A 12,181-nucleotide genomic window follows, 5' to 3' on the forward strand; every position below is an offset into this window, starting at 1 on the left:
GAAGAATAGATTCTGCCAGAACTGTAGGATTCAGTTTTGATGGAAGCAGAACTCCACATAAAAAATTGAACTTCAATCTCACAAACTTTTACATTTCTCACAAATCAAATATGAGACGTTAATGCCTGAACGGCATTCATCTTTGAGTTCACAAGATTGATTCAGAGAAGAAAGTCCTTTGGCCAATTTGATCTCATCTTTCCAGAAAAATCACCAAACTGTCCGACATCAACCTATTTTTTTTAAATGACAGCAATGACTGCAAGACCTTATATTCCATGAGTAACATTGAAGAAAGGGAGGTCATTGGAATGTTAAGCATTCTTTGAACCTTCAGTCTTGTATACGGTATACTCAGGAAACTCAGGAACAAATTCGATCAATGGATCCTTTGTCAGAATGCATAATAATAATCCTTGCAGTTGATATAGTGCCTTATCACATCTTTGAAATGTCTCAAAGCGCTTGACAGAACATACTGTAAAGTGAATTTACTTGTATATTTTGTGGACGAAACACGGCAGCCAATTGTCCACACCAGTGTCCCACAAACAGTCATGGATTGAGTGAGCAATTTATTATTATTATTTTTTTTGAAGGAATTATTACCCCCGGAAAAGCGATCCGCCAATCGTCTGACAACCGGGTTCCTACTTACTGCTAGGTAAACAGAGGTGTGGAGTAAGAAAACTTGCCCAACATTTCGCTCTGTCGGGAGTCAAACCCAGGTCTCTCGCTTGCGAGGCGAGTGCTCTAACCACTGAGCTACAGGACTCCAAGCTTCACTCAGCTCAGCTTAAGTGGACAGTACTTAAGGGAAAAAACACGAAACGTGTGGGACACAAAGTTTATTGATGAACTTAATTAGTGAATTTGAAACAGAAATGCAGTAACTCCAAACACAGTTTATAAAAAAGATGTACTTTAGGTGCGCTTTCCTTTCCACCTCAGTAGGAAGTAATTCCTTTCCCAAGTACCCATATGTGTACATATTATAATCATTTGAATCATAATGCCTTACAAATAAATGTCTCACTTTGAGATAGTTTTAAACTATTCTTTAAGAAAAAATAAGTCTATTCATTTGCTTTACAATTAGCAACGATTCGGTTGTTGAGAAATGGAGCCCAAATTTGAAAAATAAATGGACAAAGATGGTGATCAAGTGAGAGGTGATACATAGGTTGGCCCCTTAGTGGCAGGGTCATTACTCTGCTCTGAGCTGCGATGACTTTGATAAATTATTATTTATATCCCAAATTCTGCAAACGCACAACAACAAGAAAGATCAGATGAGAACAACCATCAGTCTCATGTACTACTGTTACTCTCAAAATCATAATGTGCCATTTGTCTAAACGTCCCTCCTTGTTACTTATCTGTATCTTAACTGATAATATCATCAGCTATTTCGCTTCTTTCTTTAATTGTTGTGTTAAGGATCTCAAGCTAAAATGTGTTATTTTGGTAGAAATTGGAGCTCACATATTCCTTGACCTCCCAAGACCTGCTCTGTATTCTTCAGATTAATTTGCAGTGGCGAAATGCTAAGAATAAATGTTAGCATGTCAACTGCGAACTGTTACATGTAGAGGTTATGTTCCTGTGAAGCTTCAACTCATCTGAATATAATTATTTTCTTCTGGCCTTTAAACTCCATTGTTTTTAAACAGATTAATTGGTATTTTCCTGTTGCATTTAGAAACTCAAAAGTAATACTTTGGGGTGGGGTTACATTTATATATAAAATGATTGAAAAGAATATTGAGAATTGTCCAAAAAGGCACACGACCATCACTTAGAAAATACAAGTTGTTTCTCCGGTGGCAGTGAATTTGAGCAATCCTTTTGTGATGTAAAGGGCTCTTTGGCTGCGATGAATAAACATCTAGAATATACCATTGCAAGCAAGAAATATTTATTTGTATGGGTGGACTGCTTGCAAAGTGTTTATATATTTTTTATACTCTTATTTTACATGTTCTCTCACTCTCCCTTTCAATATTTTTGTATCACACAATAGTTTCTGCTTAAGAGAACATGTACATTACCTGGTCTGAAGCCCCTGGCAATGCCAGATGTCCTGTGGCCACCAGGAGGAGTGTGAGACTTGTCTGCCCAATTTTATTTTTCTCTCTTCCCCCCCCCCCCAATGTGGGGACATGCCTGGAATATCTTCTCTTAATGTTACATTAAACATATCTTTAGATGAATTTGAGGATTAGTTCATTGCTGTTGCTGATCATTGAATTTTACTTAAACTTTGTGACATATGAATTCTGTTTGGTCTCTATAGCACAGTGAGAATATGGAACCACTTTGATCTCTATAACTCAGTGAAGCATAGAACTTGTTTGATCTGAAAGAACCAGTAAGGTATATAGAACCCGTATGGCCTCATGCTGCATTATCAAGCTCATAACAGAAAGTCTGGGTCTATGTTTTAATCCAATTTGATAGGTAAAATATATGCACAGTAGCTCTGCAAGGTTGTCAGACTGAATGTTTTTGTGTTTTCACAGGTTGATCCGCATAGTATTGCTGCCAGAGACGGGCGCATCAGAGAAGGAGATCGGATCATACAGGTATATGTGGAAAGAAATGTATTTGTGACTGAGCTGACTAGCCTACTCTGGTGCTAGATGCAGAACGTGCTTTGGTCTTGTGACCAGAGGTCAGAATTTGAACAAGCAGGCAAGCTGAACAGGTGGTTGTTTCTGAGGTCTCAGATGTTCGACCCTGAGCTGTCCTTTCTCCCTCACATCCGCACCACAACTGGCACCGCCTTCCATCACCTCCGGAACATCGCCAGATTACGGCATTACCTCACCCCTCACGCTGCTGAAACCCTGGTCCACGCCTTTGTCACCTCAAGGCTGGACTATGGGAACTCTCTCCTCGCCGGCCTTCCCGGCACCTCCCTCCACAAGCTGCAGGTCATTCAGAACTCTGCAGCTCGTGTACTGTCCTGCACCAGGCTTCGGGACCACATCACTCCCACCCTCGCTCGCCTCCACTGGCTCCCCATCCCCCAGAGGATTGATTTCAAGATCCTCATCCTCACCTACAAGGCCATTCACGGCCTCGCTCCCTCCTACCTCTCCAACCTACTATCCCCCTACCTACCTGCCCGTACCCTCCGTTCCTCCGGCTCCGGTCTGCTCCACGTCCCCCGCCCCAATTGCCCTACCATCTGTGATCGGGCCTTCAGCCCCGAGGCTCTGGAACTCTATCCCCCAGTGCCTTCGCCTTGCTTCCTCCCTCTCCTCCTTCAAGGCCGGTCTCAAAACCTTTCTCTTTGACCGAGCCTTTAGCTCCCCTCTCGACTCTCTTCCCCCTTCTCGCTTCCTCCCTTCCCTTCCCTAACCCTGACCATTTACCCCCTGCTCGGGTCATGACCCAACTGTGCAGCGCCTTGGGACGTCCTCCTGACGTGAAAGGCGCTTTATAAATGGAATCTTGTTGTTGTTGTTGATGTGTAGCTGCATATGAAGCGTAACCTGGCAGATAAGTCGTGATAAGTTTCCATGCCAATCAAATTTTGCACTGGTTTTAAATGAATAAAGGAGCCATACAGCTCCCACTATACCACATTTCTGGAGGCAGCTAGAGCAAAAGCACTGTCACAAACGTCAGACCAAGTCACAGAAACTTCATAAACACTCGATATGTGCAGTATTATTTCCCCACACAGAAATTTAACAAATATTATACATTGCCTCCCTTTCTCAAAGTCTGCTTTGTAATATCAAGCTATTTATTGTCCTTCCAAACTCAAGATTTGATTGTTTCCTTGACAATCATTCTCTTCAGTCTACTTTTATTGAACAAATGCTTTCAAGCTTGAAACAGTATTTCAGCTTTGTTTTTCCAGAGGCTGGCATTCCTGTGATTCGGGTAAAAAAAACAGTTTAAAGTTAGAAATTTTTAAAATACGAAATAGAATTGTTCTCAGAGGCAGATCTTCATTGCTGTTCTCAATAGGAAACCAGGTTGCACATCCAACTGTGACTGGTGAATCAGCTTTAGTGAATAAACAAAACAAAATAGTCCCATTAATTGTAAATGTTTGAGTTATTTATAAGTGATCAAACAATAAGTAATGTAATCAAATTCATTGTCTGAATATCATTAGATAGACAGGCAGGTGTGATATTCCCTGTTCTTGTGAGCATTGCTGCACAGAATCAAACTGTTTAAACGTTAGTTGGGTGATTTTGCTTATGCAGACTTCAGATCTGTTAGTTATAGAAAGTGAAAATGTTACACAATAAAACTCACACAAGTCGTATCAGGTGGGATTATAACATTTAATATGGCTTACACAAAGTCCAAGTTGCAGGCAAACTGTATAAATCCTATAAAGTCCAATTTAATCAATAATCACAACTGAGCATGCCTAATTCAATGCAGCCTGTTTGTGAGCATGCAGTGATGAGTCAAGACTATATTTCCCACGATTCAAGCATCTTAACCCATCGCCGCATGTGCACTTACCAGCAAGCATCCGAATCACGGTGAATCGCGGAAAATGCAGTTCTTCTGATCAAAACTACATTTCCCGTCGACAGGACAGTACATTTTCCGTGATTCAATGCAGCTGGTAAAGTGCAGGAGTAATGGAGAATAGGGAAATGATGTTGTACGTTAGGAAGTGATTAATATGGGTAATGCAAAAAAATCAAAGTGGTTTTGATAGGAAATTGAATGGGTCTCGGGCGAATGAATAATTTAGGTGATTATACAGGGTGTCCAAAAAGTCGAGATAACCATCCTATTTTCTAAAAGAAAACAAAAATATCATCATTTCTTTAAGACTTATTTAAACATTGTAATTGTATCGCAACTTTTTGGTCACCCTACGAGTTTTACAGTATTTGTGGAGCAAAGATGCTTTTTCTATCTTGGGGTTAAGGTTTAAAGTGGCCTTACTATATATTGAACTTCTAGTTTCTCTGACCAAACAGAATGTAGTGCAAGGTGCAATATTATGTATAAAAAATATCCTAAGAGTTATGATAGAGCTTTTACCTTATTGATTAGAAATAAAATAAAAACAATCTAACAGGGAGTTGAAAGGCAGGAATTCAATTGAAAGCCACAGCTGACACAATAAATCACAAAAGTAAAGGTGCAGTTTGTAAACATTACCAAATTACAATATATATAAAATATACAGTCAATTTACTTTGCAGTATATTCTGTGAAGCACTTTGAGACGTCTCGAAGACGTGATAAGGCGCTATATCAAATGCAAAGATTATTATTATTACAACTGTCTGGTTTATCTTTTGTCGAATGACCTCAGTAGCCCCTTTCTCGGTTATCACAAATTTTAGCTGTACCCGTCTTAACTCTTTCTGTGCTTATTCTGTGGTGTGCACTGATTGCATAGGCACAAATGATCAAGCTTAGACTGGGTTGATAAAAAAAACACCAGGAAATTACTCTTCAATTTCCACAAAATCAAGACGAAAATAGATCGGCAATCACACCAACTCTTTTTCAACACCAACAATGTTTTCCAAACTTCCCCCAGATGAAATGGGACCCAGCTTTCGATTACAAGTGGCAATATTTTTTTACGTGCATACAACCAGGGTTGACAGCTTTTTAATTTTAAAGGATTGTCATAATAGGTGTTATATCGGTATCAAATTGCAGAATTCAAAATGCAGAATTTGCGGACATAAAGAAGTGATTTTGTGCGTCTCTTTTTGCTCACAACCAAATCAAGTGTATAGGAGGGTAGTTTTAAATGAATCAATAATTGTTGCAATAGGCGAGAGTGTTGAGATGAAAGAAAAGTGGCTGGTGGCCAGTGACCTGCAAGCACTGCACTCCACCTTGTGTTGTGAGATTATACGGTATTCTTTCTAATTGGCTCCCCATGAGTATGGAGGCTGAATGACTTCTGCTGCAATGTTTCAGCTCCATCTTCCACCACCATTATCTCTGACTGACACTTCCATTACTCTGAAGGGAGAAAGATGAACGTCACCTGTCACAGGCTGGTTAATTGTGTTGCTAGATGTATGTCGCTGGGGCATAGGTTGGACATTTATGAACATTATGACTTTCTCTGATGTCCACGATCCTTCAGTAATCAAAAATAACTCTGGGCGAGAACATAATTGAGTGACGGCACTTGCTACTCTGGTTCCACAGCTGAAGCCTTTGTGTGAAAAAAAACTTGTCAGTTGTTACCAGAGAAGAGCCTATAGTTTGCCTTTTACTATGTTCAGAGTTGTCACTGTGGAAGCAAATGTTGGGGGTTTGATTTTGACTCCTTTTCCTTTCTGTCACTCTCTTACAGATAAATGGCAGGGATGTCCAGGACCGAGAGGAAGCAGTTGCTTTGCTCTCCAGTGAAGAAAGCAGGAATATTCTGCTGCTGGTTGCCAGACCAGAAATGCAGGTAAATGTTGAGTGAGTGCTTTCTCCTTGTTGTATACAGATGCAATGTCACCAGCGTAATGGGAGGTAAGGGTCCATTTTACTCAGATATTTGTAATCTAACCACATCTGGGACAGGATTGGAATTTGTGTGGGTTTAAAAGATAAATGATAATTATTTGCATTTGATATGGTGCCCTGTAATAGTGCATTGCTCTCCCAGCACTGCATTGGAGGGTCAGCATAGACAACGAGCTCAAACTTCCAACATTGAGCTTGAAGCCACAGCAGCAACAACTTGCATTTATATAACGTCCTTCACTCGGAGTAGCTTCCCTGGAGGGCTTAAATCGTCTGCCCCAGAGCCGAGAGTGCTACCTTCTGAGACAGGTTGCCAATTATTATCATTTTTCAAAGAAAAATGATACAATTTATATTCTCCTTGGTATTGAATTCATGAGCCCTTTAAAAGTATGGGAAAAGAAACACCTCTGTTAACTCGATCGGTAAGGCCTGTGCCTACACTGAAGCTGACATATACAGGCAGCAAGGTCTTCAGTTCAATATGTGATTTATTAGTTCTCAGCCACAGTGGTGGAAGGAGCGATATAGCCCCTGAGTTTGAAAGAGAATAAAAGAATTTCTCCTGACCACGATCCAGCAACCTTGTCTGGAAAGTATGTGCAGACATTGAGTAAGAACGCACAGGTCAAACAGTCTGCCATCAGCTCACTTGGATGAGGTGCCAAGTGCAACCAATTCCCGTGGAACTGTTGTATCTTTAGAAGAGGAGCTGAATATACACTTTGTAATTTCTCTGAAAAAATGTTGTTGCAGTATTTACTTGTCACACTGTTGTGATGACATTAAACACTCCTGTAGCATCCTCCTGCGAATGTCACTCAGTGCTGCAAAAAAACAAATAAACTGTAATTAAATAAACACTGTATCCGAAGATAGACAATACCTGAATTAAACTGCTTCTTCCATTCCCACGGATTACTGATCTAGAATTCCCAGATATATATGTCACCTTTTGTTTATTTGTTATCCTTTGAAGTTTGGAAAAGCACAGGATCAGATCTAGCCTTTCATTCCCTTGTTATTATTTAGAACAAAATATTATAATTACCCACACTAGGTTTTCTACATGGTGCAGATTTTGAGCAGAAATGAGAATGAGTGACCAAGACTATATTCAAGCATCTGAGATTGTGTACCAGCCCTGGCATGCATGTAAAGGACATTAATTGAGAAAGAAAGAGGAACTTCTGTTACTTCACTCTCTGTCTAGACAATCTAATGTCTCAGCAGTAATTGGTTTTCTCAATAACTTCAAATGATTGTAACCAAACTGTAAAAAAAAATTAGATAATTTCAGAACTGCAACTTTAAAGGGACATGACAAGAGTGGAAGGAACCAACAGCTAAACTCAACAGACCTTGCAAATTACATAGGGTAGGCACCTCAGAGGTATAAATCTTGATGATGTTTGACAAGTTGCAGGAAATCCAAATAAAAGTAAATGAAAGTTCTTTCCAAAACACGGAACGTGTACAAGTCTTGGAAGCGTGACATTGCACCTTTGCAACAAACCTGTTGAGTTTGTATTTGGGCAGTCCTGTAAAGAACCTAATATCATGATATTCTAAAGCGGTAACACCATGGCTTATTGACCTCTTTTGTTCAACCAGAATTTAGTCAATTTAGCCTCACGGGAAGACTTTCCATTTGTACTTTTTGCATTCTGCTTTTAAACTCTGTCTTGTTTTCTCGGTGTTCAGTTGGATGAGGGTTGGCTTGACGATGACCGGAATGACTTTCTGGATGAGTTACATATGGATATGTTGGAAGAGCAGCACAACCAAGCAATGCAGTTCACAGCCACCACCCTCGAACAGGTGATCATCAAGTTTTAACCACTGAACACACATGAATTTTCCTCTATGTAGTATGATATTGTGTGGTATATTTTTTACTTTTACATTTTGGTCTCGAGTCTAAAGAACCAAAAGTCAAGATATTAATGTAGCTTTCTACAATTTACATTTCCAAACACGTATGCCTTTTCGGATACCCATCTCTCGGTAATGCTCACAGTCCTGTGAATCTTTCTGAATGGAACTAGTAGTGAACAAGGTTTATCCATCTCCTGGCTATGATTTTGTTCAGTTAGGCAACAAGATAGATGCCGAAAAAGTCAGTTGCCCTTTATACTTTTGAGGTGAGTCTCCATGCGATTGACATTCTGGTGAGATGGGCATTTTGGATACACGCTGCAAGAAATGTAATCTCTGTACTGATGCAGCAGATGAATGCTTCTTGTAGTTATATTGAAAGCAGATTGGGAAGGACCTCATTGCACTGAGCTTCGGCACAAAATATAAAAATATCAAATGTCACACTTCCACCAGCCTGCACAAAATATGCAAATTAACTTTAGTTACAAAAACTACACGTTACCATATCCCATCCGTCTATCAAGAAACAATTGCTGTGAATTACTTTAATTGCGAATATGTTATCAAGATTCAGCTTGTCCCATGGGACATTTATCACAGTAGACTTGGTGCAAGATCACAATTATGATACCAAGATGGTTTCTCCCTTTCTTGTTTCTCAAATTGTTTTTTACCTACCTCAAATATTACTTCTCCAAAACATCTCTTGAGCAGTATTCGGCCGGAAAATGTAAAGAAATGACTCCAAAATTGCAGTTTCTAAAATCCCTGCTTCCGGGTAGTTGCAACATCCAGACACATTAATGGTAAACATGAATTAGTCTGAATTCATGGTAAACATGAATTAACAGTAAACAAATTAATGGTAAACATGAATTACAACAACAACAACAAGATTTCATTTATAGAGCGCCTTTCACGTTGGGAGGACGTCCCAAGGCGCTGGACAGTTGGGTCGGGACCCGAGCAGGGGGGAAATGGTCAGGGTGAGGGGAGGGAAGGGAGGGAGCGAGGAGGGGGTAGAGAGTCGAGAGGGGAGCTGAAGGCACGGTTGAAGAGAAAGGTCTTGAGACCGGCCTTGAAGGAGGAAAGGGAGGAGGCAAGGCGAAGGCACTGGGGGATGGAGTTCCAGAGCCTAGGGGTTGAGAGGCTGAAGGCCCGGCCACCGATGGTAGGGCGGTTGGGGCGGGGGATGTGGAGCAGACCGGAGCCAGAGGAACGGAGGGTACGGGCAGGTAAGTAGGGGGATAGTAGGTCGGAGAGGTAGGAGGGAGCAAGGCCGTGAATGGCCTTGTAGGTGAGGATGAGGATCTTGAATTAGTCCATGATGCTTTGTATCCATCCCTGCTGAATACGAATTGCTAGTGGCTTCCACAGTCTGACTTTCCCTTTTGTAACGTAGAAAAAGCACGAGGAAGATGGTGGAACAACAGACACTGCAACCACTTCTTCGAACAACCATGAGAAGGACAGTGGGCTGGGCCGTACAGATGAAAGCATGAGGAATGACGAGAGTTCGGAACAGGAGATTATGGGCGAGGAGCAAAATAGCAGCTCACTGCAGAGCCAGAGGGAGCTGGCCTACAGTCAGGACACTTTGGGAAGCAGTGAGCTGCACTGTAATGAGAGCCTTGTATCTGGGAGTATAATGACTCGGATTTTGTTGGAATCCAGGATGAAGAATGTGAAAGATTCAAAGAGCTTCTGGAACTGAAGTGTAAAATGGGGAATCAAAGCCATTTTGACCTTTACTACTCCACAAGCACAATCGAATGTGGCAGGAGGCAGCAAGATGTAGTGGATCGTGAGCTGGAGATGCTTAATGAGGAACTAAGGAACATTGAATTGGAATGCCAAAATATTATGCAGGCACATCAGCTTCAGAAAGTGAGGGAGCAATATGGAGATGTGTGGTCAATCCACAGTGGAGCATTTAGGAACTACAACACCAGCATCGACTTGCAAAGGGGCAAGCTAGCAGATATCCTGGAGCACCCTGAGAAATCAGACAAAGATAGCTCCAGTGCATATAACACGGCAGAGAGCTGCCGCAGCACCCCTTTGACCATAGACCGTTCGCCCGACAACTCACTCCAGCGAATCGTCAGCATTACCAATAAGAAAAATCTGAGAAGTTCCACTGGAGCTGAGCAAAGCTCATCAAGACAGAACAGCAGAGAAGCGAGTCCTGCCGCGAGCAGCTCTTCTGAGACGCCAGAAACAGCTGTAGCTGGAGAGGACCTAGAGAACGTGACGGAGGGGAGCAAGTCTGAAGACCAAGAGAAAGGCAGCGCTCAACGTGTTCCTTATCTCTCTCCTTATCACAGTTCTCCATACAGACACACCAACATACCCGCTCATGCCAGACACTACCAGAGCTATATGCAACTCATCCAACAGAAATCTGCAGTGGAGTACGCCAACAGCCAACTCAGCCTCGTAAGCATGTGCAAAGACTCTCAGAAGCCAACAGAGTCTAAGATGGAGTGGAAGGTGAAAATCCGGAGCGATGGAACTCGATACATCACAAAACGACCAGTGCGGGATCGCCTGCTCAAGGAACGTGCCTTAAAGATCAAAGAGGAGCGTTGTGGCTTGACCACAGACGACGATGCCGTGAGCGAGATGAAAACCGGTCGCTACTGGAGCAAAGAAGAACGAAAGCAGCACATAGTGCGAGCCAAGGAACAGCGGAGACGGAGGGAGTTCATGATGCGCAGCAGGTTGGAGTGCCTCAAGGAAAATCCCCAGAGTGGTGGTGAAGGGAAAAAAGAAGTCAACATAATCGAACTGAGTCACAGAAAAATGATGAAAAAGCGAAATAAGAAAATCTTTGACAACTGGATGACAATTCAAGAACTAATGACACACGGTGCCAAATCTCCAGATGGCACAAGAGTCTACAATTCCTTCTTGTCAGTTACCACTGTATAAAGAGAACTCTTTTATAAGGACACTACCAATTGAGGTAGAATACAGTTGCCTCGTTAAATGCGGCATGTTTTTCTATTTGAGAACTGCTTCTAATCTAATTTCGGTATGAAAAGCAGTTACTTATCTGTTTTCCAAATACAGCTTATGGTACCTTTGTCCCCAGGTTGCTGCCTTGCTTCATTCACCACAATCTCAAATCCCAATTTGTAAAGAAGTCATAATATTTCACATTACGTTATACCTATTGCAATTCAAAACATAATTTGATTTCAGCACTTGTTCCACTGAACATTACCAAGGTTCTTTTGTAATGTATCTTTGTTATTATTCAAAAAATTCATTGGCAAACTAATAGCTTTGCATACTTGCCCATCTGCATCGCAGTACATGTTTATCAATAACTTTACTTTCTCTGCTGCAAAGTGGAGCATAAACAATTAACATTGACTCTTTTACCTTTCACTTTTGTTCAGCCATGTATTGTACAATTAGACTGTAAATGAAGTGTATTGTCCAAGTAAGTGTAGATGGATGAGTGATCTGTACTCTGTAGTGGAATTGATGATGTAGTCAGGTAAATATGTGGTTATTGTGAAGATGAAAGAAATAAATTATTGCTTATATTTGAAGAAATACAGATCGCAGAGTACATGTTATTGTAAAATCTTTACTACACTCATTAAGTGCTATAACAATTTGTTTTGTTGGCATTGACTGTTTTAATTGGCCTCAGGAGAACTGTTATTTTAAAGACAACAAGCTGGAATCAATAGTATTTCCATTAAAAATCTTTGCAATTGAATTATCCATAGAGAGTGTGCTTTTTTTCTGCTGGTCTCCAAGTCGTGGACTTTAAGTCTGTAATCAAATCCAGATACGCACATTCTTT

At 41.1% G+C, this 12,181-nt stretch overlaps 1 protein-coding gene across 1 annotated transcript in view; it reads left to right on the top strand.

Annotated features, from left to right (window-relative positions):
• pdzrn4 (PDZ domain containing ring finger 4) overlaps nt 1–12,094 on the top strand; it is a 232,290-nt gene extending 220,196 nt beyond the window's left edge. Inside the window, 5 exon segments of the mRNA XM_042335323.1 lie at nt 2,523–2,585; nt 6,317–6,418; nt 8,182–8,298; nt 9,761–9,995; nt 9,998–12,094. Of these exon segments, the coding sequence (XP_042191257.1) occupies nt 2,523–2,585; nt 6,317–6,418; nt 8,182–8,298; nt 9,761–9,995; nt 9,998–11,292 (1,812 nt within the window). The 3' untranslated portion in view covers nt 11,293–12,094.
• The last annotated feature ends 87 nt before the right edge of the window (nt 12,095–12,181 follow it).

Source organism: Callorhinchus milii, unplaced genomic scaffold (genome assembly GCF_018977255.1).
Source record: "Callorhinchus milii isolate IMCB2004 unplaced genomic scaffold, IMCB_Cmil_1.0 Scaffold5, whole genome shotgun sequence".
Taxonomy (NCBI): domain Eukaryota; kingdom Metazoa; phylum Chordata; class Chondrichthyes; order Chimaeriformes; family Callorhinchidae; genus Callorhinchus; species Callorhinchus milii.